This window comes from Verticillium nonalfalfae, assembly GCF_003724135.2.
Source record: "Verticillium nonalfalfae strain VnAa140/NRRL 66861 chromosome Unknown scaffold_9, whole genome shotgun sequence".
Taxonomy (NCBI): Eukaryota; Fungi; Ascomycota; class Sordariomycetes; order Glomerellales; family Plectosphaerellaceae; genus Verticillium; species Verticillium nonalfalfae.
In genome coordinates, this window is record NW_021167234.1 from 177,483 (window position 1) to 205,209 (window position 27,727).

Sequence of the window (27,727 nt, forward strand, 5' to 3'; positions counted from 1 at the left end):
GAGGCAAATAGCAGGCTTGGAATTCGATGGCATGACCTTTGGATATAGAAACGCCGTGATGTTCATAATTTGATCAATATTTCGTATCAAAACTGATGCCCCTGGCTGGCCCTCGGCACGTACCGACAGACATGGACCGACGCTACTGCAACACCGATTGCTGTGACGGGCATGCCGTAGCGCGCCAAACCCCGCATGAATCGCTCACTAACTCCGTACGAAGCGCTGAGCGATGCGAATGTGGGATAGGATGGTCTTCCATGGGCATCCCCGGACCCTTTCCTTCTTGTCACTCATACCTAGCAATCTACAACGATGGCCGCAAACACGAGCTCAGCAACGCCATCCAGCGATGAAGGCCTCTTCATGATCGACGCAAGGGCGCCTGGCGTGATCCCAATTCTGCCCCAGCGGAATCACCTCTGCAACGTCGAAGAGGACTGGTCAGGCGTCACGGCACAAGCCAAGCGCCGCCGCCTTCAGAACCGCATCAACCAGCGCGCACGGCGACAGAAGCTCAAGGAGGAGACGAAGAAGCAGGCGACCGCCCAGCCTCCAAGTCTCGACAGCGACATGCAGGAAATCCCTCGCAACGCCGTTAGAACACTACGCAAAACGTTACCGGCCCCAGCCTGCATGTTGGGCAAGGCGGAGAACCGCGAAATGCTCACGAGGTTCGCCGAGCTTGCACGCAACAACTTCCTCGGAGCGCCCAACATGATCCACCTCGAGGACACGGTGCGATGCAACGTCTTCCTGGCCATGGCGCGCGTCACGACGATTCTCGGTTTCGACGACAGCTGGCTTGACGACGACTCCATCTCGCCGTACAACATGCAAGGGCCGCGGACGTGGTCGCTGGACGCAGTGCCCGCGAATCTGTGGCCGACGGTGCTGCAGCTGGCGGTGGAACACCACCCCTGGATTGATCTGTTTCCCTGCCCGCGGATGCGCGATAATTTCCTGCGGACGATACAAGCCCACGGCGAGGATGCGGCCGAGGAGGACGAACTGTGTCGGGACTATGTGGATGCAGCAGGAGCTAAGAGGGGGTTGGAGGATGGTGCGTCTGCCATTGTGTGGTCCGATCCGTGGTCGCCCCATGGGTGGGAGCTTACGGCGGGCTTTGTGAAGAAGTGGGCGTGGTTGCTATACGGGTGTGTTGAGCTACAAGCGGGCACGAATGCCTGGAGGACGCGGCGGGGGCTCGAGAGACTGCGATTCCCAGGGTGCTGAGTTATTTGTGAGAGTCGGCCGGTGTATTAGTTATGGGTGCTTAAAAGCTCCTTATTCTGATCTCGCGCTAGCCAAGTGTTGAATATGTCTGAACAAACGAAACGACAAACAATCAGGTTATCTCTATTGTAACTCTAAGATGTATTTCTCTGTCCTCAAGTGATGTTTATCAATGGCCTGTAGCATCTATCTTGTTTGCAAAGTGGTCTAGTTCGATATGTACCTGACAATGCTGAAAACTATAAGCCGACGTCGGCAGTTTCTTCGAAATACCTGTTCTTGTCAACATTGTCATTCAAGTACACAGGTCATGTGGACGTGGAAATCATTACGGCTGACGAGTTTTGTGCTTGACTCTACGTCCAGAACTGAAGCCTCAGAGGTCGCCTTGTAAATTCTCTGGGGTACGACTCATGCCTCAATGATGAAAGGAACAAAAGAATCAAAGATGGGCTGAAGTGCGAACGACTTAGCAGGCTTTTCTCCTGCGTCGCGAACGACGGCTTTCAACAGCAATCTAGCTTTTAAGAGCAGCTGAAAAGACGGCTCCAAAGCGACGTGTTTCCCATAGCTCATGGGTGCGGGCAGTGTCAGGACATGGACTATCAAGTCGTAGCGTCATGGCACGAGCGGCGGCCACATGTGCGATGCCATCGACCACGTTCAAATTTCAGGTTGGAGCAACATGAAAATCATAGACTGGCTCTTACAACCACAGTCCTGGGTGTCTGAGATCATTTTTCTTGGTGGCAGGGAAACTGACTGCCTGTTCACTAGAGGCCTGAGTCAAGGCCCCCAGCGATGAGTTCTCACCATCAAGAAGCTTTGCCTTCGGAGGCGTTGTATGGTGATTACTGTCGCAATACATCCTGGGATTTTGACGTCCAGATGACAAAAAAAGCCGAGCCAAAAAGACGGGTCCCAACCGCCTTGGCGCCGGCACCCGGACTCTCGGCACCGCGGCAGACGTCACCTTTCCAAGCTATTGTCTCGTCAATACAGCCCAATCCCCGGCGCCTCTCCAACCTAAACTGGGGACGCAAAGTGCTTGGCCGTTGCATTCTCAGCAGAACTGTGGGCCTCCGATGTCATTAGCCAAGACTACGCGCGGTCGCTCGACTCAAGGCCCTTCAATCTTGTCAAGCTTGGTATGGCAGGGAAGAAACCAGTATGGCGGGCGGAGAAGTTTAAAGGCAATGGTAACCCTTCACCTACTGGCCGTCTTGGTGGCGCATCTGAACAGGTCCCAACCACTTCCCTCGATATCACCGCGTGGCGTCCCCATAGCATTGGCCACGATTCGATATCGGAAATCGAATCCTTGCCAGCGTGGACTTGAACAGCAACAGTGCAAAAGCATCGATTCTTCGCCCTCAAAATGCTTCGCGGTGACGGTACAGAGAAGGATCCCGGGGCGCACGATCGGGAAGATGCGAATGTGACAACAACCGGCTATGGAGAGACAATTAAACGGGACAGACTTGCCGCACAAGATCGCGATCAAGACACCCTGAATGGGCCGGCCAGTTCCGCCGATGCCGATCTCGAGAGTGGCAAGGACTCCTCACGGAAAGCCGACCAGAAGGACCGCAAGCCATTTTTCAACCGTCCCAAAGAGCCTCTGTCATTCAGCGAGCGCGCCATGCGCGTTACTTGGGCGTGGTTTCCTACAACAATGTCGACGGGCTCCCTGGCCTCTCTCATCAGTGTCCAACCTTATACGTTCCCCGGCTTGACGGCCATTGGCAAAATATTCTTCATCACAACCCTCGTCCTCTTCGTCTGCTTTACCGTTCTTATCGCCATTCGCTTCACCTTCAAGCCCCGAGCGCTGACCACGTCACTCCACCATCCCTCCGAGTCATTCTTCTTCGGGTCATTTTGGGTCTCGATTGCCCTGATTCTGAACGGAGCAACAGTCTACGGCGTCCCGGACTCGGGGCCGTGGCTGGTATCGGCTCTAAGGGTGGTGTTCTGGATATATATGGCGTGTGCTCTTATCGTAGCCGTATTTGAGTATCACGTCATTTTCGAGGTTGAGAAGTTGGCACTCTCGGATGCCGTCCCAGCTTGGATTCTTCCCGCATACCCCTTTCTCATCTCTGGGACCCTGGCCGCAAATATTGCCGAGACACAGGACCAAAACAGCGCCGTGCAAATCATCGTCGCAGGTATAATGGGCCAGGGCCTCGGCTGGATTCTCGCCATCTTCATCTACGTCGTCTATCTCACTCGCCTCATCGCGAACAACATGCCTCCACCATCGACTCGGCCAGGCATGTACGTCTCCGTCGGCCCTGCGGCGTACACTTGCAGCGGGCTCATCGGCCTTGGAAAGCAAGCGCAGGCTGCTCTGCCCGACGGCTTTCTGGGTGTCACGAATATCGATGTCGGTGACGTGTGGCGGTCCTGCTCTGTCGCTGCGGCGATGTTTGTCTGGCTTGTCGCCCTATGGTTCTCCGCACTTACATCCGTATCTATTATTCGCGTTGTCCGTCGAATGAACTTCACATTGCAGTGGTGGGCCTTTGTTTTTCCGAATGCTGGCCTCGCCATCGCGTCCATTCAGTTGGGCGATTCTCTCGAGAGCACTGGTCTCCGTGCATTTGGTTCGGCATTGACTGTCGTGCTGGTTGCTCTTTGGCTGCTTTGCGCCTTCTGCCATATCAGAGCTCTGTGGAACCGGGACTTGCTTGCAGTAGGGAAGGACCTGGGCGTTGAGGAGGTCAACCGAAGGCATGACGAGAAGAAGCTTGCTGGAAGGTGGACTGAGGGCGAGGTCAGGCCACCAAGGTCAGAAGGCCCTTGATTTTCGTTATTCATATTGAAGTATCCCTCAATACGTGTTGTGTTTCAAAGCCTTGCCGCCACAAATTTATGGAAATTCAAGTCATACGCAAGCAAATTCCCTAACCGTTCACCTGTTTCTGCGTTATAGTTGTCCCCTTCAGGAGATCTGCGCAGGGGATGTATGCATGCATGACAGAAGCATGTTACTCACACTTGCTAGTCGTCCGAATGAATACCAATCGTAGACTTCATATTTCACTGAAAGAGTGCATCAGAGTCGTCGTAATTAGAATTGTTTATCCACTCGCGCTGTCGGATCGCTTGTTCAGCAACGGGAATCTGGCGGGGACGGTGACTGACCTTTGACTCCATCCTCAATTTCAGTCTCTCAATCAAAGCACTCTAAAGCAGAACGAATAAAAGGTCTGACTTAGAATTTCTTTCCACTGGCTAGACAGGCCATCTACTTTACTTTGCTACCGTACTACTCCCATTCGAGAATGATGCTGTCCCAAAGGAATCCCCTCCACTTAGTGTAACGCGTCACACTGAAGCCCACCTTGTTCACACCTTCGACCAGAACACCCGGTTCAACTCTGTATTGAATGAACCGCCACTCTCCAGATGTCTTTCCAGAACGGTAAAGCGCCGGATCGCTAGTGAGGTTGTCCTTGCTCAAGGTACCGTAGTCCTGGCCATTCACATCGACGTTGAGCGCTCCGCTCTGAGAGTAACCAGCCAGAGACACACTCAGTATCGCTGTCTTGTTGGTCGCGATATCCGCAGCCGAGACTTCAAACTCGATGGTCCACTTTCCAATGGCCGATGAAGCATAGTACCAGTCCGAAGTCTTTGACTTGCCAACGACGAATGTAAGGTTGGCAGGACTGTCCTCAGTGACGCCGTGCTGGTAAGGCAGGCCCCCGTTTTTGAAGCCAAGGGCCTTCTTATCAAATTCGCCGACTTGGAAGATTCGCTTCGCGCGATCCGCCACGTTCCATTTCTGGCGACCGAGGATGAGGGTCTTGTCCTTAGTTACGGTAATGCCAGACTTTGTAAAGTTGGTGTACACGTCGGCCAGTCTGTTACCATTCGAGTACGCAATAAGGCCATAGGAGCCAGTGCGTACGTCATCAAAGGAGAAGCGTCCCTTATCGTTGGTGTAAGTCGTGTAGTAGTAGTTGGTCCCTTGGATCGAGGGACGGATTGACGTGTCACTGTCACCGAGGAAGACGGCAGCCTTCGATGCGGGGCGGCCGTCGGACAGTAGCAGAGTACCCTCGATGCCGCCCCTCTGGTGGTAGGCGGCATCGTCAAGCCATTTGTAGGGGAAGTGCTTCAGCTCCTTGGCACGCTTCTTCTGGACATCTGGGATGCTTCCGTTGTTCTGACCCAGTCAATTTGAGTTAACCGAGAGTGGTGTGTCGGATCACTCACCAGGTACCAAAGCCAGGGACCCCAGACCTTACCCACGGGCTGAGTTGTCTTTTGACCGACACGGAAATGCGACGTATCTTGCACGACGTTCAGCTGAACAGCATCGCCGGTCTTGCTCTCGCGATGCACGGTGAGTGTCTGGCTGAGATGGTCACTGTTGTAGTATTCGGTGGAAGGGTGAATCCACCAAGAACCAACACGAGATCCGTAGACACCATAGAAGTCGCGGTCTCTGACGGCGTTGGACCAGTCGTACTTGGTGATGTATGACCCGTCTGCAAGCTGCCAGGTCTCATCCTGGACATTGGTCGACTTTGCATACAGATCGAAATCCGGCAAGGGCTCATCCTTGAGATGAGTGCGGCCATGGGTGAAGTACTCCGGCGCCAGCCGCCAGAGTGTTCGCAAAATGCTGATGTTCGGCAGGGCACGGTTGACAAAATACTGGTACGCGCCGGAGAGGTCGTCAAAGATGACCCAGTGAAGATCTCCAGCGGGCGCAGTGAAGCTGACGTCGATGAAGTGTGTACCACGTGCAGCAATCGTCGCGTTGGTGTAACGGAGGTTGGATTCCCCGTCTGTCGACTGCCCTGTTAGCTCCGGCTTAGGCACTTGGTGGCCAAGAAAATAATTACATACCATAACCAGTGTAGTGGCCTACGGCGGAACCGACAAGATCTGCGCCAGGGACACCCTGCCAGAAGAGCTTTGTCGCGTAGACCGGACCTTGTGTAACATTCCAGAAATCGTTACCAATACCCCAAGTGCCGTCGTTCAAGGACTCCAGGAATGGACCCTTGCCTGCAACGGCGGCAAGGGATCCGGCCAGCGCCCACAGGGAAAGCTTCGAGGTGTACATCGTTCTACAGAACTTGATCACTGTGATTGAGCCTGTTCGACGCCTCTTGGGATAGTCTACGAGCCAAGATCCGATCCTTTATACCCATATCAGGAGCTGCCGAAGGCGATGGCGTTTGTTGTCTGCTCGGTGTACGATGTCGCGAGGACTTCCCAGAGTGCCGAGAACCGGGAATGGCATCATAGGGCGAAGACCTGGTTGGCTGCTCTAGCCTTTAGCCCAACGCAATGATTGCACATCCTGCATCAACTGCGAATTGCCGCTTTTCGAGCAGGGATTCAATCGGAATTCCAGTGCATTGCGCCATATCAGTGGAGAGAGGGGGCCCCCAAAAAATATTGCGTGCGGTCTGCTATCAGTGCCTGCGATGGCGTCAGGATACCCTCGTGAAGTCCCAACCGAGGTACGCAATCAAAGGACGCGCATTCGCGCAAGTTCGGAGATAGATGGCTGATGATGTTATTTTGGCGGAAGTGCGCTTTTGATATCTGTTCAATCCCCTCTACATAATGACCAATGCTAGAGGCATTTCTTATCGTGTCTGCTAGAAAGCGACGGCGCCTCTCCTATTACGAGTTGCAAGAGGTGTCGCTAGAAGCCTTACGAAGTTTCAAGATGTGCATGTTGGTTTTATGAACTGTCAATTCAATCCTCATGGTTCCTTTTCCCTCCAATTTATTCGCTATTCGTCTCAGAACGAAGGCCAGAACGAGACAGACTCTCCTTCGAACACAAACACAGTCATGTTCTTAGAGGTGAAATATGAACAGATGATGCCAAGTCGGAATCTTGTTCAGCTATTGGCCAAAAGCTTGAGGCTCTTAGGGCTGTCAGCTCGTGCAACACAACAGCTGAAGTGCCGTGGGCGGCAGTGGGCGGCACATGGTCAGGAAGCTTGCTGGTGATTGGATGAAGATCAGATGTATGACAATCCACAAGTCTAGTGAGTTTGCTGGCCGGACTTGTGATCCGAGAAAGGGCCAAAGTTGTTGGCTGTAAGCGAGCCAATCGAGCTGTCAGATGGCGTGGAAGCAAGCCGTAAGTAGGTAAGAATGACCCTTTCCAACTAGCTTAGAGGCTCAAGTCGTTATAATGATACAATTGCTGCAAATAATCGAAGTACGCAGCCTGGGATGAGCTACCACTCGTGTTTTCAATACTTCGTATGACGCCCAGTCAAATAATTCAAAAGCAGCACCATGCATGTGTCATGAGGGCTGCTGGGTACAATGGTTGAAAGTATATTGCCTCAGCTTTCTATGCGCAAAGTCTGAAAACAGGAATCGAAAGCCTCGTTATTCTGTACTGTAGAACCTTCAGACTTCAAATAGGCTACGTATCGTACCATGCCTCGCTAGTGCGGCTTGGCGCCGATGCATGAGTAGGCAACGGCCTCGAGTGGCACCGTGATGAAAAGAAACCCGGGGAGATTTATCAATCAAGACAAGAAGTCCGGGGCCGTTACTTCTTGATGTAGGTGCCAACGATGAAGCGGAAGGTGACGGTCCGAACCGCGGGGATTATGGCGCCGCTGCCAGTGCATAGCCTCCACCTGCAGATCTACCTGACAAGGACCGTTGAAAAGCCACCACATCGCTATATCCTGGACGATGGACGTTCAGCTTCCGAGAAAATGTGCATTTATAAGTGATGAACGTCCTGTTCCCCCTTGGCTTTTTTCCGATCCTCGGTACCAGACTTTAGAATCTCTGTTCCAATCAACTGACAAGCCTGGGCTGATCAATTCGCCTCGCCACGATGCTTTCACGCGTGTACATGCTTTTCCTCGCCTTCTGCCAGCTCTGTCTGGCAGCGGAGATCGTTCCTCGAGCGACTTTCTCCGAGGTGACTGGCTTCGGTGCCAACCCGACGAATACCAAGATGTACCTATGGGTCCCCAACAACCTTGCGCCCAACCCCGCCATCGTCGTCGGAATTCACTGGTGCTCAGGCAATGCGCAGGCCTACTATCAAGGCTCCAACTGGGCTCGTCTCTCTGAGACTTATGGCTATATCGTCATCTACCCGAGCACCGCATACACTGCAAGCAACTGCTGGGATGTCTCGTCGCAGAAGACGCTGACTCGAGGAGCTGGCGGTAACAGTGACTCGATCGCCAACATGGTCAAGTACGTCACCGCTCAATATGGTGCTGACGCCAGCCGAGTGTTTGTGACTGGCATTTCGTCCGGAGCTATGATGACGGTGAGTTCTCCGCCAGCCACCCTGATTAACGGGTAGATTTCGTGAGCTGTTCCCTGTGAAATTATTGAACGCTGATCATATGAAGAACGTTATGGCTGCCACATACCCCGACCTTTTCCAGGCTGGTATTGCTTATGCTGGCGTCCCCGCCGGCTGCTTCTCTTACGGCACCACCGAAGCGGGCTGGAACAGCACTTGTGCGAACGGCCAGTCCATCACAACTCCGGAGCACTGGGCCGCCATCGCTCGTGCTATGGCGCCTGGTTACACTGGCCGTCGCCCGCGCATGCAGGTTTATCACGGTGACCAGGACGCGGTGGTGTTTCCCCAGAACTACTACGAGACCATCAAGCAGTGGGCTGGTATCTTTGGATACTCGACAACCCCCCAACAGACTATTTCTAACTTCCCGCGGAGCCCCTACAATAAATACGTCTTCGGTCCCAACCTGGAGGTATACCTCCCTGTACTCGACAATCATCACTTTCGGATACAAGCTGACAGGAAGCATAGGGAATCCTTGGTGTCGGTGTCAGCCACAGCATTGATGTGTTTTTCGATGAGGATCTGAAATGGTTTGGTTTCACGGTAGGTTTGGCCCGTCTCAAGTGATCCTCAGTCACTCATAGCAGCCTCAAGACCCCCGCGACATCGACAGCAGGCCCTACAAGCACAACGAGGTCGACGACCACGTCGACAGTGGCCCCACCAGTGCCGACCACCATTGCCACCCTCACTACCGCCGTCACGACGACAGCTCGGCCGACCACTACGGCCTCCGGGCAAGCACCTCAAAAGCGCTGTAAGCAACCTCACTCCCTGTCCCGGGTGTCTGTTGGAGTAGAAATGCTGACAGTTTTACTACCACACAGGGGGCCAGTGCGGTGGCCAGAACTGGAGCGGCCCAACAGTTGTAAGTATTCTCTTGATGTTGCTGTTTGCGATTGGTGACAGCGTGGCTAATTCATGAACAGTGCGAAAGCCCTTGGACTTGCCAGGTCCAGAACAACTGTAAGATTATTCGATGGCTGAGGTTGACTCGTTTGCTGATTACTTGTGTGATTTTAGGGTTCCACCAGTGCCTTTAAAGATATCCATAGTGACATATCAAAGCGACGATCTATTGTAATGGATATGTCCTAGGCCACTACTACTTAGGTTATCGTTAAACACTCTAAAGGTCACAAAACCTTCTGATATGGCATCAAGTACCGATAGTCTTACACCAGTCATGTTGAAAAAACGAGACTAGATTTAGTTTTCTCCAGTCTAGAATGAAAAGTCTACCGAGGGCCATCCCGTGCCGAAGAATTCATCGTTGCTGTCCAGCCCACCGGCCAAAAAGTCGTCGAGCCACCCGGTCTTGGTAAGGGGGGAAGAGAAAAAGGTCAGACCCGGGAAGTCCCACTCAAAGACGAACTGCTCTGGAACAAAAGACTCGAGCTCTGTCTGCCCGTCGGCTCGGCTTTGCTCCATTTGTATAGTGGCCGGGAGCGAAGGCTCCCCTGTTCGTGGACCACCGTCCTTTCGCAGAGCGTGATGATACTTCTCGATGCTGGCTTGAACGAGCTGCAGGTACAGGCTGCTCGCACTTGCCTTGCTCCCTTCACCACGGCCACCATTGGCATTCCTTAGTTCGCCTAGAAGGATTCTCCCCTTTTCAACCAAATCCTGACTTGATTGTTGATCTCCATCATCGGGGAGCAAGAGAGACAACTTCAGTAGCAAGAGAAAGCAGAAAGCATTCTTCGCCCAGACGAAATCCATTGCAAAACGCAGCCCGGAGAGGTAGTGGCGGGGCTCCATCAGGATGACTTCGAGATGCTGCTTGAGCGAAGCCTTCGCCATCAGAAGAATCGTTTTCTGGGTTTGAGACATGGCGCGCACATTCTCGACCCCTGATGCGCGGACAGCGCGGCAGAGTGCCATACTATCGGCCCAGTGACGCTGAACGATGAGGTTTGGCTGAAGCCAGGGCATCTGGGGCCTACGCTGCTCATAGATGCGCGTCCAATCATTGAACCAAACCTCAATATCAATCTTGGCATCTCGCACCATCTCCATGATATCTTCTTCGTCGGCGTCGGCGCATTGCGAGAGACTGTTGTATATATTTGCCCGGAGGGCGTTGAGCTCCACTTGTGAAAACAAATAGAGATCCATGTCGTTTGAGCAGGGGCTTTCCAACAGGATCCTGGACCTTCGAGCAGCACCTCGGAACCGGAACGCCGGGAGATCACCAGCATCAACATGGAGAATGTGGCCCATGACTAACAGGTGGAGCCACGTCCGGGCCTTACGCATAAGAACAACATCGGCCTGCGATGGATCGTCAATCGTGTCCATACGCGGGGTGTTCTTGGCTACGCAGTGAGCGCTCATCGCGTCGTAGGCTTCAGGCAGGCCCACTTCGAAGGCCATGCGCGTCGCGATGGCGATTAACAGAGAGCGCTCGTTCACATAGCAGGCTCGGACAAGGAGTGCTTGTATCGTTTCTGGTGTGGCCTCTGTTGGTGTGGTGATCGCAGCGTTCAGCATTCGTTGGGTCTGAAAACTGAGGACATGCCATTGACGCGAGTCTGCTCCATTGATCACTCGGCAGCCTACGGAGCAGATGGCACCGAACAACAGACTGCTTCGAGAACGAATGGATTCCATCGAGTCGAATCGGGGATCAAACACAGGGACGAACCGGTCGCATCCAGAGAAGAAGGCTGCCCAATATGAAGTGGCATCCTGGTCCGTAAGTAGGCCTGCTTCAACCAAGTCGGGTATAGCGACCGCGCCCATCTCGAAATGTGTGCGCTTTCTCTTATGCCCCTGCGTTAGAGGCGGTTGTAAGAGCGACACATTGGGGGATCCAGAGCTTGAACCTGTTGGTTGACGCGGTAAACTTCTCAGGGTTGGGGGATTAATAACGGTTGCGGGAGACGTGTGCGTGCTGATGGGATTCTCGGGACCTCTGACCTGATCTGGCGATCGATACTGGATGGGCATCTGCGTAGCCGAGGGGGAGGACTGAGATGCTGGAATGGCTTGCCATATGCCCGCTTCCGGTCGTTTCTCGAGTCTTTCCTTCAACGACCCGATCTCCCTCTCCAGGTCTTCGATCCTTCTACTCGGAAATGCCCCTGTCAGCTCGCTTCTCCATTTCCAACAGCATTTTGTCCGGCGACAATATGATCTCAACGTACATTTCGTTCGCGTCCTTTGGCCGCTCAGTGAACGTACAGACCTTTCGAAGGCTGTGGCATCTGTCACATTCGTCAGCCAGTCAGAAAGAGATGATCGAGTTGGGATGGTCCGAACCGTGAGCAGGGGCGTTGCCCATCGCATTTCACCTTATATTCAATTAGTAAAACTTTCGAAGAATCAATACGGAATCGTACCTTGGATTGGCGACATGCACCGCAGGCTTTCTATGAAGACCCATGTCAGTTCGCTCCACCATCCTGATGTCGTGCTCCAAAGCCTACGCTCGTGGAGTATGGCTCAACAGTCGCGAGAGCCTTACCGGAATGCGCTTCTTTCTAGGCCGTCGAGATGATTCCCCATCTGTGAGCTCATCAGCTTCCATGGTGGCCGGCGCGGCGCCATGGAGACAGCACTGTGGTATGTGGTGTCTGGATGAGGATGGAAATTCTCAGCCCAGCGGACAAGACCGAACCGAACCAGGTTACCCCGCGTCGCGGTCGATGATGTGGGTCCTGGCTCCAGCACCTGGAGGCTGGAGATGGAGAATTGTACCCCTAGAATACAGTGACAAAGGCGGTTGAGCGGCCATGTTCTTCAGTGCCCATGTCAGGGAGAGCTCAAGGAACGCTGACCGCCGTCGCATTGGCGAGCGGGCCAGCAAGGTAGCTTGTCCAAATCGCCGGGCATCATCTCCTGGCCGACGTTCCCTCGTTTCTGCCGATGCCAAATGGAGACTGTCAAGAGGAACAAGTCGATCTGACAGCGAAGAGCACTGAAATGCATGCCACCGCTACCCATCAAGATAAGCCAACTCATCGTCATCGCGCCGCCTTGCCGTTCCCCCACCGGGCCGCCATATTACCCCACGTTCGACACCGAATCCTCTCCTGGCGGAAAATGAACCGATTCATCTCGATTGCATCACTCAATCATGTACGACAACACCAGGACTGGGCCAACTCTTTGGCAGCTTTGAGCTTTGAGCTGCCATGTTTGAGACGCAGGTCCAATTTTTTTTGGCTTTATCAGACTCTCTTCCTCAAACAAACATCCTTCCATTCGCACTCCAATCCAGCATCTGACCACTCAACACCTGACAGCATACTAGCCTTGCTGCCTCGTCCGCTTGCTTCGCTTTCTTCTCCATTCTTGTTCAATTCGAAAGCGGTTGGCTGTCGTAACAGGCACAAAATGTCTTCGCCTTGCGAAGACGCCACCACAGACGAGCCTTCGTATGAGAATGGGAGCTGGTCCATGGGAGATGACGGCTTCGACCTTGGTGTCCGTATGAATGGTAAGCGATTCAGGATCGCCGTATGGGCGGACTACTTCAAGGACTCCCCCTCAGCCACCGCAGCCTTTCAAAAGGCCCTCGCCATCATGAATGACGGCGACGATAGCTGTGAGGAGCTCTGGGACTACCTCGAGTGGATCGTGGACTTTTTCTTGCCCCAGTTTCAAAGCCTCGCGCCTCCGGTAGTGCACGCTGGAATCTTAACACTAGCCCACCTTGCCGTCCGGGAATCCTTCGAATGCGAGTTCCATGTGATCCAAGAGAAGCCGGTTCCTGGCCTTGTTACTCGACTGGTAGAAGAGGACTTTGAAGAATTCGATGCCCGTACTTTGCAGACATCCTTTCCTATTGTCGGCCTTGCCGACGTCGAGGTACCCTACGATGACCCCGCCGGTATTTTCAGCATCATACCGCAACGTGTGCTTGTCCACGGGCAGTTCTTCTTTTACAAGTCGTCCGTGTCGACCGAAGCTACCCGAAACGAAATCGGAAAATACGACAAGATCGCCGCCTCCGGCCCCTCCTCTTCTGAACTCCCTACTTCACGGCTGTACGCCATTGTAGTTGGCTCTAAGGGCAGGCTGCGTGGCCTGATTTACCACTTCATCAAGTCGGAAGAGAGGCTTACGTGGGCTGTTGACGAGCGTGCTCCCCTTGCTCTTCGGGAGAAATGGGCGGCGCAGATTAAGGACACCGTGGCCAAGCTGCATCATCTGGGTGTCGTCTGGGGCGACGTCAAGGCCGACAATGTCTCGTCGACGAGAACAGTAATGCCATAGTCATTGACTTGGAGGGCGACACCACACAAGGCTGGGTTGGCCGAGGGAAGGAAGGCACTGTTGAAGGAGACGCACAGGGAATAGAGAATATGATGGACTTCATCTTTAATGATGAATCGACGCTCCCTCCCCCGCCTTTGGGGCCGGACGATGAGCCTATTGTCAAGCTCAGAGGTTATTGATGGGATGGCTGCTTGATGGCAAGAGTAAGAATCGGGTACCTAGCAATAACAAAAGCAGACCTCGACAACCCTGCGATGCATGTTCACCTATAGTCATTTAGCAGGGTGCCTTATCAACTGGGATCGGAGAAAAGTAGCAAAAGCCGATCAGCTCCACACGGCGGTCCGAACTCTGTCGGAGAAAAATGCCGAAATGCGACTCCTTTCTGGGATCCTGAGGGGATGTCTGACGCTACGCGCGGGGTCAAGTTGGGGTTCAGCATGGCACGGGTGTACATATTGAACGATCAATGGCTTACCATGTCACAAATCGCTTCGGCGCTGCCGGCGTAGCAGAAACCGAGTCGTGTTCAAAAGGCAGGCTTGCGCCCTCTCTTTTTCCTGTTGAAGTAGAACCGATTCTCTTTACGGCCTCTGCTTTTCGTACTCGAGAGACCAGTAGAAGCCACAGCACCACCATGCCCCAGAACGAACTCATCCCCTCTTCTTGGACGGTCGAGGCCTCGACAGAATCGGATGACTCTCCTTCTATTCGGTTGACCTCATCCAGCAATGGCGCTCCGTTCAACTTCAGCTTCGAGGCTGTCCGACCGGACGTCTTCAGGACCACATATACCTCCGAGAGCCACCCATTGCCTCCTCACCCAAGCATACTCCGCCCTGAGACCAAACTTGGGGAGAAGAAAGCCTCGATTCAGTCGACTGAAAAGAGCAAGACAATAAGCATCGGAAATGTCTCCGCAACAGTTAATTATTCTGGCGAGACCCCTCATTTGGCCATCAACTTTGACGGCCAGGAAGAACCCCTTCTCCAGGACGTGCCAAACCGTTCCTACACAGCCGATGGACCTGGGATTGCTCATTACACTCGCTACAACCGTGGAACTCTCCACGTCGGCCTGGGCGAGAAGGCTGCGCCCATGAATCTGTCAGGTCGCCGCTTCCAGCTCTCCGCGACCGACAGCTTTGGTTATGACGTCCACCGAACCGACCCTTTGTACAAAAACATTCCTCTCCTCATCAATGCTACTCCCAAAGGCTGTGTTGCTACCTTCTCATCAACGCATGCTCGCGGAGAGTACTCTGTCGGCTCTGAAATGGACGGCATGTGGGGGTTCTACAAGGTCTACCGCCAAGACTTCGGCGGCTTGGAGGAATACGTGATAGTCGGCAACACGCTGAAGGACATCGTCTCGACATATGCCAGCCTCGCAGGATATCCTCTGCTAGTCCCTCGTTGGGCCTTTGGCTATCTATCTGGCGGCATGAAGTACTCTATGCTGGATGACCCACCTGCAAGCGAGTCGCTCCTGGAACTCGCCCGCAAGATGAAGGAACACGACATTCCATGCTCCGCTTACCAGATGTCCTCTGGGTACACCGTGGCTGAGAGGGAACCCAAGACGCGTAATGTCTTCACTTGGAACCGCCATCGGTTCCCGGATCCTGAAGGTTGGATCAAGGAGTACCACAAGATGGGCATGCGTCTGATCGCTAACGTCAAGCCGTACCTCATCGCCAGTCACCCCGAATATCAGAAACTCAAGGCTGCTGGCGGACTCTTCACTGATCCTCGCACCAAACAGCCTGCTGTAACCAAGCTGTGGAGTGCCGGTGGTGGTGAGAGTGACGATGGTGGCCACATTGACTTCACTTCCGAAGCAGGTTTCAACTGGTGGTACGAGGGTGTCAAGACTCTAGCGCAACAGGGTATCGACTGCATGTGGAATGACAATAACGAGTACACAGTCACGGATGACAACTGGGAATGTGCGCTGGACCAGAAATCTATGCAAGTTCCTCCTGGTCTTGACAAGAGGCCCCAGATCGGCCTCTGGGGCCGCAGCCTGCACACCGAACTCCACGGGAAGGCTTCGCACGACGCTTTGCTTGAAGTCAACCCCGACGAACGTCCTTTCGTCCTTACCCGAAGCGCTACGGCGGGGACGATGCGTTACGCCTGCAGCACCTGGAGTGGAGACAACACGACCAGCTGGCCCGGCATGAAGGGCGCCAATGCGCTATCCCTAAACGCTGGTCTCAGTCTACTGCACTGTTATGGCCACGACATTGGCGGGTTCGAAGGGCCTCAGCCGTCACCGGAACTGCTCCTTCGCTGGGTGCAGCTCGGCATCTACTCTCCTCGCTTTGCCATTAACTGCTTCAAGACAGGGACCGACAACAGTGTCGGTGATGTAATCGAGCCCTGGATGTACCCTTCTATCACGCACCTCGTGCGCAAGACTATCAAGAGGCGTTATGCCCTGATTCCTTACATCTACTCCCTGGCACTGGAGAGCCATGTGAGCGCAACACCTCCTCAGCGTTGGACGGGCTGGGGCTACGAATCTGACCCGGAGGTGTGGACTAACTCTGTGCTCACCGACGGAGAGACGCAATACTTCCTTGGAGACTCGCTCCTGATCGGCGGCGTGTACGAGTCCGGCGTCAGCAAGGCGCGAGTTTACCTCCCCAAGGGTTCGGAGGAAGACGAAGGGTTCTTGAATCTCAATGCGCCTTATCAATACTTCGCGGCAGGCCAGTGGGTTGACGTCGATGCAGAATGGCACGGCTCCGGCATCGCCGTACTGGGCAAAGTCGGCGGCGCCATCCCGGTTGGTCGTGATGTCCAGGTTCTTTCGCCTGGTGAAAAGGAGAACGTTGCCAACCTTCCCCTCGATGATTATCGGGCTGTCGAGATTTTGCCACCGCAACACGAGTCCAAGGACGGCAAGTGGCACGAGACAACGTGGTTTGAGGACAATGGCGTGTCAGTCGTAACCAAGAACAAGATCTCATCGTACACCATTGCCTATTCCGCGGCTGCCAATGAGATCAAGGTGAAGTTTACTAGAGATGAGTCGTCTGGGTTTGAGGCTCCCTGGCAATCTTTGGTTGTCATTTTGCCGTCCGGCGATCAGAGGACATTGGTGAGCTCAGATGGCAAGGACGTCAAAGCGCTGGGCGTGGATGATCAAGGCCGCCACAAGTTCGAGCTAAGCTGAAAGTACAGTCTAGTGGAGCATATCCAATGAATTATCAATAAGTACCCTTTGTTTTGATGTTTGAAGTTTCGTCTCACTGAACTGGGAGGAATGCAGTAGATGGTCAAAAGCCCGGACTGGGTCAGGGAAAGTAACATGGTAAATTCATACTGCTATCGCTGTGAACTTTGATCTGACTTCCCTTTCATAAGGAATGATAAAGCACTTGAGTTTTGTGTAGCACGGCACTTACAAGGTCTATTTATCTTTGTGGGATCACCATAGCGCTGAAAGAGCATGGATCAGAACAGCTAAGCAAAGCCGGATGAAAGCCTCTCGATACTGCTATAGATGTAGTGTGATGGAAAATACTCATTATGTTATCCCAAACTCACTTGAAGGCCCATCCACTCAACTGCGGTAGCTGATACCGAGCACACCGCAAAAGATTGTCATAGGTTGTGGCATCCAGCCGGAAAGCCACCGCTGGCTATCAACTTGTTTGTTCAGCATTAAGCAATGGACGAAAACTACTATAAGCTCCAGCTCTGGCTGGGACTTCTGAAACAGACGACCTGACCTTACTTATGAGTTATCTCGTGGCTACGTACATGACTCCTAGAAAGCCATTTTAAGCTTGAGCTTGTCCTCTTCGATAATGGCCGATTTCATCTGTAATAGCTCTTCCATGTCCCATGGACAGCTGATGTATCGCCCTGCCAGCCAAGCGTGACGTCCAGCAACCAACCATACGATAGTGTCACCTGCAATTTCCGGTTTATCTGGTAGAGAGTTTCGTAGATGTTCTGGCAGACCACCTTTAGTGATCTCGGTCTTGATAGCTCCTGGATTGATAGAGAAAGCCAGCAGCCCCTGGTCAGCGTAATCAAGCTGAATTGACTCTGTCCAGCGTGTAACTGCAAGCTTGGAGGATCGGTATCCCGTGCTCGCTGGGCGGGCACTGAGCGCGCCAGAAGACGAAACATTGACCATTGTGCAGAGGCCGTCCCCAGATTCGCGGGCTGAAAGCATCATGGGCAGAAAGGCGCGAGCCATGTTGAAGAGGCCGCCGAGGTTGACTTGCCAAGTGCGCCAGTAAACATCCGGATCCGCATCGAGAAATCGCTCGTATGGCTCCATATGCGCGGCGTTGTTGACAAGCACATCAAGGCGCCCGCTAAAGGCAGCGACCACCTTGTCGTAAGCGGCTCTGACGCTGGTCGCATCGGCAATGTCCGTGGTGCAGCTGATCACAATCGGTTGGTCTCGTCCTGCTTCTTTCGCAACCTGTTTGAGGTCTGCGACAAGGTTGTCAGATACACCATGCAGGTCAACGACGGCGATTCCTGCAACACCCGCCCTGGCGAATGCTTTTGCAGTGGCGAAGCCGACACCTGTGTCCCAAGCTGCGCCTGTGACCACAGCGTATCTGCCTGATAAGTCCAGCTTCAGTGGAGAGATCAGGTCATATGATGTAGAGTGCCGCGTACGGGTAAAGTCGCGGGGCGCGCTATGGGGTTGGGCTGTCATACTTGGTCGGTTTCTCTAGTCGACTCCAAGGATGGATGATCTGCAAAAAGTTGCAGTACGTGTTTAATTGACAATGTGCTTGGCATTAACCGCGGAAACAGATCTTGAAAGTAACAGCCAGTTCAGAATGCGAATGTCTACTTTATTATACGTTCTTGCGGGCCGGATCTTTTTCGTCCGTCTCGAGCTTTGTAACATCACATCCGGGCGTGTTCTCGGGCCGCCCTTGACGGTTCAAAGCGGGGTTGCAAAGTTTTGGATCACTAATCCGCCGTCGATCGATGTTGCGATGACAATAACATTTTGAGTTTTGTTAAGCGCATGTTTGTCGGGTGACCAACACGAGGAGCTGCGAGCTTGATTGTCGGACGGCTGTCGCATTGTAATCGACTACTGAGTTCCTTAGAGCATTTTTGGCATCTGGGATTGGACATTGTGAATCGCTGCACAGCACTCCACCTTTTAGGTTTGCTATATACACATAATGTAACCCTCATGAAGAAAACGTCAGTCCCGAGCTTTCGCCCACAACGCACCCATAGCCATCGCAGATCAAACACACAATGAGAAACATGCTCCATCTCAGCCCATAATCTTTTGTACTGGTGCGATCAATTCCTTCGATGACGCCGTTCTTGCTACTCTGAGCACGCCCGTCATCTGTGGGCCTTGCGTCGCGCCAACAGGGCTAATGCTACCTCTTAAAGATTGCGTCAAAGAAGCTCTATGTAGGGGCGTTGGCAACTCTTAGACAGCTCCAATATTTCTTGATATGTCATAACATTGTGAAAAATATCATCGTGGGATTTGACGCTGCCTGAGCGGCAATTCTGGCCCAAGGCTTGGGGGCCAAGCCTCGACAGGTTGCAATCTTCGAAAAATCTCCGATTTCAGCACGTCAAACTCGGTGGACCAGCTCTTCAAAAACGACCGAGTCTTTCTGCGCGCGGGTTGATACCATTGAGGATGATGTTTCAACCATGAATGGAAACTCTAGGCTGACGAGGCCTGGCCGTCGCAGATGGCAGAACCTGGTGTCGTCAACGTTTGCCTCCTCTCGACCGTGAACAGCGTCTGATTCAGGCCATTAAGAGCCATATGTAGGGCGGCGGGGCATAATTCCAAGGCGTCGAATCAGTTTAGATGAGTCGCCAAGAAAAGGCCAGAGCACCCGGAGGCTTTCGATACGGTGGTGCTTAGAAACTCAACAGTCCTCCACACTCGCGTCTGATCTCCAATGGCTTGAGTGCTTTGGCACAGCAATGCCACGGTATGATTGGAAATCAATATGCCGTGGCCGTCGATTTAGTCTCTGGATCGACGGCATAGGACAGCATCGCCTCGGCGTCATATCGGAAGCCTACAGTGGCCTGAATGACTCTGACCAGGATATTGCGTACTTAAAAGTAGATAGTCTCCCTGGTCTTATCTCGTGGTTTCAGGCACATTTTAAGTAGTCAAAAGACACAGAAAGAATATTACAGACCTTTCAAAGAAAATTGATCAACGACATCAACAATAATGGCATCCTTCGAAAGCGTCCTGTTGATCGGAGTAAGCTTTCTCTCCCCCACTACAACCGCAATCTAGCGCCGTCTTGCTCAATGAGATGAGAACCAGCTGACGTCCTTCTCAGGCTGGTGGCAATCTTGGTGTGCCAGTGCTGCAGGCATTCCTTGATGCTGAACGTTACAAAGTCAGCATCTTGACCCGTAAGGGATCTAACTCGGTCTTTCCTGAGGGCGTTAAGGTTTACAAGGCAGATTACGCCGATATGGAGGAACTGAAGCGCGCCATGGAGGGCCAAGACGTCGTCATCAGTATGATTACCGGACTCGCAGGGGGCGCTCAAAACATTCTGGTCGATGCTGCCATCGCGGCGGGTGTCAAGAGATTCCTGCCGAGCGAGTTCGGCCCCCCGTCGCGGGATGCTGCGTTTGCGGCATTGAACCACGTCGTCCTGCCTCTGAAGACCGCTACCGTTGATTATCTCAAGACAAAGGAATCACAGATCTCGTGGACGAGCATCGTCACCGGTGCTTTCTTCGACTGGGCCCTCGATATTGGCTTCATAGGGTTCAACATTTCGACAAAGACGGCTGGTCTCATTGACGGTGGAACTGCCGTCTTCACATCCTCGACTCTCCCGTATATCTCCAAAGCGATTATCGCATCCCTTGAACGCCCAAATGAGACTAAGAATCAGTACGTCTTCGTTGGTGAATTCAACGTCTCTCAGCAGGACATTTTGAAGACGCTCGAGGAAGTTCAGGGCGAGAAGTGGAGCGTCGAGCACCTTGTATCGGACGATATGATTGTCTCAGCCGAGAGGAGAATCGCGGAAGGCGATCTTACGGCTATGGTAGATATCACACGTGCTGGCGCAATGGGTAAGAGGGGTCTGGGAGACAACAGGCCTTGGGGACTTTGGGATGAGAAATTGGGCCTGACGCGTCAGAGTCTGGAGCAGGCCGTCAGAGAATCAGTCGCCCGCACGGCAGAGTAGGGTTCAGGGCTTCTTGTAATACTCACAGCAATCGCTGGTCCCGATGCATTGGACACAGTAGAAGACTAGCTGCCCCCCCATTTCTTCCAATGACTTCTGCACTCGCAGGGTGGTTTGCGCTCTCTGACCAAAGGCCAGTTGATTACATGTTCCAACAGCATGTACAATATGGGGTTTGCATTAACTATCTACATGGTATCAATGTCTCTTCCCAAACTCCGTGGCAAGCGGTAAGGCCAGACCCGGCCTGAGCAGCTATGGTAGTGATGGGAATATCGTGTGCATCCTCCGAAGCGGCTACTCAGTGATGTTTGCTGCTTGATATCAAGAGTGTGTGTAGCTCGAGCCGAATGTGCAACCCCTTGCAGGCTTGTATGTCACAGAATGTCAAGGTTCCTAAAGATAGCAACGAACAATGGTTCGGCAGTGCTATGGTTATGGCAGACAGTGCTGAGGGACTCCTGTAAGCAATAGTCTCGAGGCAAAGATACTCTATTGAAGAGTAGTGGGCCAGGCTACCTTGGCAGGGAAGCAATGTCACTTCATAGTGACATCACTGCTGGGCCGATTCAGTACGTGGTCTTGAAAGTGTAGATTGTTACCTGGTCCTGTCACTGCATGTATCTCTCAAGGTAGCTATGAAAACTTTTAATACCTCTCACTCGCGCCTCACAAGACTACAGGCCGTTCACACACAGTACTTTGCACTCATGGATATCGAAGAAAGCAAGCCCATTTTGCCAAAAAGAAAAGACGAAAAAATGCCCGAAGCATTCTGCGGCGTCGTCTTGAATCTCTTAAGCCAGGCGGCTCCCACTCCTGCCCGGGAAAAGTCGCGTTGGTCTTCACCTTGGCTTACCGAGTCTTGTGGAGAGTATTTTAGTTGTCTCCTTCAGTATTTGATGTGCTGTGAATATGTTGGCCAAGCTGAGGTACTAGTCCCACAGATCTGTCGTTGCGCCGTTCCCGGGATGATACGCCTCTACGAGCTTGAGAAACTCGAGGCATTGCGAGACATCGCTTGAACAGTACCAGGCCGCGACTTGCGTGAAAGGACCCTTTTCTGAGGGCAATGCCTCGCCGGCTCCTCTCTTGGCATTTGCCAACGCCTTCTCCACCCTTCCGAGCCAGGTGCTTGTCCAGAATCGGCCGAGGTAAGAAAGTCGTTTTTCTTCGAAAGTTTGCGCGGTCTCCATGGCTGATTAGTACTGGAAGAAATCTAACGTCATCGTGAGCAGGCCCTTTCCGACCAGTTAAATTAGAATGGTGGCTTGTAGCCTGTGTGCCCTCGCCCTTCACGATTCTGGGCGGCACATGAAGTCTGATGCTCGTGCTGTCTGCTGGGATTGGGCGTTTCCGTTTCAGGGACACTCGCTCGTTGGTGCTGTTCAGCGGAATGATGTGGCTGAGATGATCAAGCTACAGCGTATGCTGTCTGTTCGTAGCATGACTCAAAAATCTCTTTTGAGATGCGAACGTCGTCATGTTTGTAGGTTATACTGGACTGATCGCTCATGACTACATCTTGATTGCGACGCCATAACCGACTGCCGAGTTCAAAGACGCGCGGCGGTTTCTCATGTCTGCGATCAACCCGGTCAGCTGAGGGGAGATCATAACCCTTTTGTCGATCTCTGAAGTGCCGCCTCCGAAGTCTGATGCACATCCTCGAAAAGGGTGTCCAACTCTACGTTGCTGAGCACCCAGACGCCCATTGCGGCGAGTTAGCGATGTTTCTGGATCTTAAAGATTTTCCATCATCTGAGATGCGTGGGAGGCCATTGTAGTCTTCCGAGGTTCGAGCATTGCATTGGGCGCTCGATGCTTTTCGTAGAACGGGCATCCGAGCAACCAGTATGAGCCACGTCAGATGCAAAGAAGCCATATGCAGCAGGTTGCGCAAGGCGACGCATGTAAGCTTTGGAGTATTCCAGATGCAGACTTGAGTTTTGTGGCTGGTCGGCCGGTCTGCTCACCTTTCGCGGGACGAGAGTGTGACGGTCAAAAGGGGCACATGTTTGGGGGTCAGCAGGGAGAGGTGCTTGTTGATACGGAGACGACGCCCAAGTCACTGTTGTGAATGAATGTATGTCATGAGGATAGACTCGGACGGAACCGGGAAAGCCCGGTTGACGAGTTTTCCGGGTCTGGAGGAAACAAGAGGGATCCGCGGCGGGGGCGGGGCCAGCGACGGAGATTTGGGTGCCGCGAAAGTCCGAGTCGGAGACGGGGTGACGAGACGCCGTCGAAGATGGGCCGGGTGTGTTTAACATGCTAACTGGTATAGCTCGACCAAGTTCTGTGATTGACGGATGGAGGCCACGAGATGGGGTCAAGACATCGAAAAGCATTGTCATATGCCAATGTTCCAATTGTGCATCGAACAGGGTCTGGACCTTCCTGCCTGCAGCCTACAAGTTCCTGCCTCCAGCCTACAGGTTCCTGCCTCCATTATTGTCAGGCGGAAGGAGCGAGAACCTGGAGGGTTCCAAGCGGTGTGGCAGGAGCAAGTCGTCCAAAAAAGAACAGAGAGAAAAAAACTTCCATGTCTCTGATGTCAGCGTGAGAAAAGAAACGAGAAAAGGGTGGGGGGTAAAGGCGCCGCACTGCAAAACTCCCACGGCGAACTGAGGTGTGTGTGCCGTGGGTGTCTTCCCGGCGCTAGAGCGCTAAAGGTCAGCGGTGGCTCCAGCGGGCAGCGCCACTAATCTCCTAGTCATGACGATTTAGTCAGCGGTTCGGCGAGGGAAGGAATTCCACCGACTTCCATTCTATGCCGCTACAGCATCGAGTGACGCTTGCTGCGACAGCATTAAGTGCCGCTGGCTCCGGAAACACAACATGAGGATGCTTCGGCTGGGGCTCATGACCAGCTCAAAACTCTGCATTCCAAGTTGACGATGAAGTGCCGAAACGAAGCTCGAGCCGATGGAACGCTCGGCCAAAACCCGCTGTCAGGTGGCGCACCTGGCCTGCCATCACAAGGCGAGAAAGCGATCTGCCCGCCAGAGCCTCCACCACCATACCACCACACAGCCAGTCAAGTCGACCACTAGAGTACATGTACCATACGGAGACACCAGCACGCACCTGTCAGGCTGTTGGGCCATCTGTCACGGCAGGCCCTGATAAGGCAGACGAGGGGCGCATGACACCATCGCTAGAAGCAGCAAGGCCCCAGCTCCAGGATCAGGGATGCGGCGGTCCCGTCCTAGTCCCCGAGTCATCCGGGCCCCGTCTGACTGGACAGGGCTGGCCTCTTTTTTCTGCGTTGCTTTCGATGGTCAACGATGACGGATGACCCAATGACTTCACCAACCCGCCTCCCGGAAAGCAGAGCTACCCTGCCTGTTTCTTACCTTACCTGACCTCTCCACGGCAGCGTAATCAACCGGACCGCCAACCACACACCTTTGTTGCTGCCGACGCGCCGGGCCTCTCTTCCGCCCTTTTTTTTTTATTTCATCATCATCAGATCTCCTACTCTTGCTTGCTGCTAACAGGAAGCAAACACAACCATCTGCACGACCATTCACCCCATCTGATCTGGACGACCTCTTCTCCGATCGGCGACACCTACCCCTCGCCGTCCCACACAACGTGCATACCTACCCGCCGCCCCAAAGGTCCCTTATTCACCCACCCTCAACATTGCCGCGTCACACACAGCTCGCCCACCATGAGCGAAGCCAACCTCGCCCAACCCATCCAGCCCATCCCCTCCAATGTGTCCACAGTCGACGGCGCCTACCCGGCTGGCCATCTCGGCCACTTGACCGAGCACCAGGACGCCCAGCTCGTCGCCTTCAAGAAGCTGCTGCAGGAACGCGGCCTCTACACGCCAGGCCCACCAGCCTCGCACGATGACCCCACGCTGCTGTGAGTCCTCTCTCTCGCGCCCTCTGTCCCATGTGCCGCAACACACTGACACGAGCCCCAGCCGCTACCTGCGCGCCCGCCGCTGGCACCCCGCCGACGCCCTCACCCAGTTCGCCGAGACGGAAACGTGGCGTACCGCCAACGATATTGACCTCCTCTACAAGACGATCGAGCTGCCAGCCTACGACGCCTCACGCCGCCTCTACCCGCAGTGGACCGGTCGCCGCGACCGCCGCGGCATCCCCCTCTACGTCTTTGAGATCCGCACCCTCGACTCCAAGGCCGTCGCCGACTACGAGAAGCAGGGCAAGGACGGCAAGGCCATCTCGCAGGCCAAGTCCGACGGCCGCACGCCCCAGGGCCTTGTGCGCCTCTTCGCCCTCTACGAGAACCTGACGCGTTTCAACATGCCCTTCTGCACCCAGCTGCAGGACCGCGAGTTCCCCGGCACCCCGATCACCATGAGCACCAACATTGTCGACATTCACGGCGTCTCGCTGCGCCAGTTCTGGAACCTCAAGAACCACATGCAGGCCGCGAGCCAGCTCGCCACGGCCCACTACCCCGAGACGCTCGATCGTATCTTCGTCATTGGCGCCCCGTCCTTCTTCACCACCGTCTGGGGCTGGGTCAAGCGCTGGTTCGACCCCATCACCGTCTCCAAGATTTTCATCCTCAGCGAGGCCGAGGTGAAGCCCACGCTCGAGGCCTACATCGACCCGGCCAACATACCCACCAAGTACGGCGGTCGCCTCGCCTACCAGTTTGGCGACATGCCCGTCAACGACCCCGCCTGGGACGGCAACCTGCGCTGGGAGAACGGCCACACGGGCTTTGGCTCGGGGCCCATGATCTGGCGCGAAACGGCCGACGGCACGCGTCTCGAGTGCGTAGGCCTCGGCGCCTCCAGTGGCGCCCTGCGCGACGAGGTCATCTGCTCCGTCGCCAAGACGTGGCCTGCTGCTGACGAGGAGGAGGCGTCAACGCCGAGGCAGAACGGTGCGCCCGTCATCAGCGATGTGGCAGCCGGCGTCGAGGGCCTCTCTGTTACAGACGAAAAAAGGCACCAGCCCGAGATGGCGCCGCCGCTTGCGCCGTCTACGGCGGCGGCATAAACGTGTGTATCTGGTCTACGGCGGCACTCCCACCGTCGAAATGTGCGTTGGGCTGAGGCTTGGTTACGGAATGTCAGCGAATTGTGTTTCCAAAATTTAGATACCTGCTTGCGGCGTGTTGTCGGAGCATACACCGAGGGAAGGCGTGGGGTGGCTGGAATCCTTTTTACATTTTTTTCTTCTCTCTTCTTCACTGCATGAGCTTTGTCACGAAGTAGTGTTCTGTACATAGGCGCTCGCTCTCGCCTTTCATGGCTATGATGATTATTATCCGGGCCAATCGCCCCCCCCCCCCCCCCTACCCCAATACATACTACATTGTCTACAAGTCGTGGTCCAAGTGCTGTACTATCGTTCACTTGTGTCTACCAGTACGTGCCAGGAACGTCATGCAATTCCCCGTCGTTTGCGCCACTCAAGAATGCCCTTCTCAATCTCCACCCACCCCGTGCCGTCGCGCACGAGGTACATAGTGACGCCCAACGACTCGGTATCGCGGTTCCGGCTCTCGTCGTCAAAGAAGAGCATCTCTTCATACGCGACCCCCGTCCTCTTGCGTATCGCCTCAAAGTGCCGTATCTTGGTGCTAGGGTACATCTCAAGCCCGCCGTCGAAGAACTCGACCGCCTTTCTCGGCTTGTCCTTCTTCTTGCTGCTGGCCCCCTCGGCCTCGTCGCCCGGCGGCACGGGCGAGATGTGCAGCATGCGCAGCAGGTCGCGCGCGAGGTCCGGCGCGTGGGTGCGCGAGGCGACGGCAGTGCGGACGCCGGCCCGCGGCAGCGCCGCGAGGATGGCGGGGACGTCGGGGTAGAAGGTGTAGGTGTCGCCGTGGCGGTCCGTGGCCGACGTGTGCGCGGCGTCGGCCTTGAGGGGCGGCGCCACGTGCGTGTCGATCCAGAAGGGCCAGAGGGTATAGTCTAGGTCGAAGACGATGAGTGTCGGCAGCGGCAGGCCGTCGGAGAGGATGGCTGGCGTTGAGGGCGGGGTCGACGAGGCTGTTGTGGAGAGGGTTGTTGTGCTGCTGGCGGCGGGGTGTTTGGAGAGTTTCTTTGGCATTTTGGCTTTTCTTTTTTTTTCGTTTCCTTGGGGGTCCCCTTATGTTGTGCTCTCTCTTCCTTTTCTGCCTTCGCAATTGGGTGGCGCGTCGTGAGGTTGAGGATGCTGAGGATGCGATTGCGATTGCGAGGAGAGCCGTGTTACCCCTCCAGATCGTCAGAGCGAGGACCCCTGCACGTCACTCCGATGACATAAGCGTGGGTCCTCCACTGCACTGAATGACAGACAATGGACAAGGGTCGCTCCAATGTCGAGCTCGTTGTGCGGAAACTCCATCACCAATACCACAGTCAACAAGGATGACTTGCCGACATCGGTTGCACTCGTGTGACTGCGCTCCCGACTTCACATGCACACTGTTGATTATTCGCCGTTCGCCAATCACCGACACCGATTGGATCTGTCACACGAATCCTTGTTGCTATCTGAGGGATTCCCTGGCGCAATCTTCCCGTGGCTATCAATCAAGCAAATCATCGATCAGGCAATCACTAGCCGAGATCGTCGGTATCAAGAAGTAACACTCGTCGAAACGGGGCACGTCAGCCTCGGGGGTTCTCCTGAGTATGCGTCCTCCAAGCGAGCCCAGACCAACCCCTCTCTCGCACCCCACGCATCTAACCGTACCCTGCGCGCACTGCCATCTCTCTCCCTCGGCCCTGCGGGCGTGATGCCAATCT

At 54.2% G+C, this 27,727-nt stretch overlaps 11 protein-coding genes across 11 annotated transcripts; 7 read left to right on the forward strand and 4 right to left on the reverse strand.

Annotated features, from left to right (window-relative positions):
- Positions 1-315: 315 nt before the first annotated feature.
- On the forward strand, positions 316-1,236 carry D7B24_009210 (uncharacterized protein; the record flags this gene model as incomplete). Its single annotated transcript, XM_028643286.1, has 1 exon — positions 316-1,236. The coding sequence occupies one exon, from the start codon at positions 316-318 to the stop codon at positions 1,234-1,236; it is 921 nt and encodes a 306-aa protein (XP_028498337.1).
- A 1,378-nt stretch (positions 1,237-2,614) lies between these two features.
- On the forward strand, positions 2,615-4,045 carry D7B24_009211 (uncharacterized protein; the record flags this gene model as incomplete). The annotated part of the gene is made up of 1 exon (XM_028643287.1): positions 2,615-4,045. One exon carries the CDS (start codon positions 2,615-2,617, stop codon positions 4,043-4,045), a length of 1,431 nt encoding a protein of 476 aa, XP_028498338.1.
- A 465-nt stretch (positions 4,046-4,510) lies between these two features.
- Positions 4,511-6,322, reverse strand: D7B24_009212 (uncharacterized protein; the record flags this gene model as incomplete). The annotated part of the gene is made up of 3 exons (XM_028643288.1): positions 4,511-5,413; positions 5,464-6,041; positions 6,103-6,322. 3 exons carry the CDS (start codon positions 6,320-6,322, stop codon positions 4,511-4,513), a joined length of 1,701 nt encoding a protein of 566 aa, XP_028498339.1.
- Positions 6,323-8,080: 1,758 nt separating this feature from the next.
- Positions 8,081-9,542, forward strand: D7B24_009213 (uncharacterized protein; the record flags this gene model as incomplete). The annotated part of the gene is made up of 6 exons (XM_028643289.1): positions 8,081-8,527; positions 8,613-8,981; positions 9,041-9,115; positions 9,160-9,329; positions 9,400-9,440; positions 9,502-9,542. The coding sequence occupies 6 exons, from the start codon at positions 8,081-8,083 to the stop codon at positions 9,540-9,542; spliced, it is 1,143 nt and encodes a 380-aa protein (XP_028498340.1).
- Positions 9,543-9,796: 254 nt separating this feature from the next.
- D7B24_009214 (uncharacterized protein) lies at positions 9,797-12,124 on the reverse strand (the record flags this gene model as incomplete). The annotated part of the gene is made up of 4 exons (XM_028643290.1): positions 9,797-11,639; positions 11,722-11,781; positions 11,917-11,946; positions 12,042-12,124. The coding sequence occupies 4 exons, from the start codon at positions 12,122-12,124 to the stop codon at positions 9,797-9,799; spliced, it is 2,016 nt and encodes a 671-aa protein (XP_028498341.1).
- Positions 12,125-12,913: 789 nt separating this feature from the next.
- On the forward strand, positions 12,914-13,795 carry D7B24_009215 (uncharacterized protein; the record flags this gene model as incomplete). The annotated part of the gene is made up of 1 exon (XM_028643291.1): positions 12,914-13,795. One exon carries the CDS (start codon positions 12,914-12,916, stop codon positions 13,793-13,795), a length of 882 nt encoding a protein of 293 aa, XP_028498342.1.
- A 640-nt stretch (positions 13,796-14,435) lies between these two features.
- Positions 14,436-16,982, forward strand: D7B24_009216 (uncharacterized protein; the record flags this gene model as incomplete). Its single annotated transcript, XM_028643292.1, has 1 exon — positions 14,436-16,982. The coding sequence occupies one exon, from the start codon at positions 14,436-14,438 to the stop codon at positions 16,980-16,982; it is 2,547 nt and encodes an 848-aa protein (XP_028498343.1).
- Positions 16,983-17,579: 597 nt separating this feature from the next.
- D7B24_009217 (uncharacterized protein) lies at positions 17,580-18,491 on the reverse strand (the record flags this gene model as incomplete). Its single annotated transcript, XM_028643293.1, has 1 exon — positions 17,580-18,491. The coding sequence occupies one exon, from the start codon at positions 18,489-18,491 to the stop codon at positions 17,580-17,582; it is 912 nt and encodes a 303-aa protein (XP_028498344.1).
- Positions 18,492-20,012: 1,521 nt separating this feature from the next.
- D7B24_009218 (uncharacterized protein) lies at positions 20,013-20,997 on the forward strand (the record flags this gene model as incomplete). The annotated part of the gene is made up of 2 exons (XM_028643294.1): positions 20,013-20,045; positions 20,128-20,997. 2 exons carry the CDS (start codon positions 20,013-20,015, stop codon positions 20,995-20,997), a joined length of 903 nt encoding a protein of 300 aa, XP_028498345.1.
- A 3,679-nt stretch (positions 20,998-24,676) lies between these two features.
- Positions 24,677-25,991, forward strand: D7B24_009219 (uncharacterized protein; the record flags this gene model as incomplete). Its single annotated transcript, XM_028643295.1, has 2 exons — positions 24,677-24,876; positions 24,938-25,991. 2 exons carry the CDS (start codon positions 24,677-24,679, stop codon positions 25,989-25,991), a joined length of 1,254 nt encoding a protein of 417 aa, XP_028498346.1.
- A 387-nt stretch (positions 25,992-26,378) lies between these two features.
- On the reverse strand, positions 26,379-27,047 carry D7B24_009220 (uncharacterized protein; the record flags this gene model as incomplete). Its single annotated transcript, XM_028643296.1, has 1 exon — positions 26,379-27,047. The coding sequence occupies one exon, from the start codon at positions 27,045-27,047 to the stop codon at positions 26,379-26,381; it is 669 nt and encodes a 222-aa protein (XP_028498347.1).
- Positions 27,048-27,727: the final 680 nt, after the last annotated feature.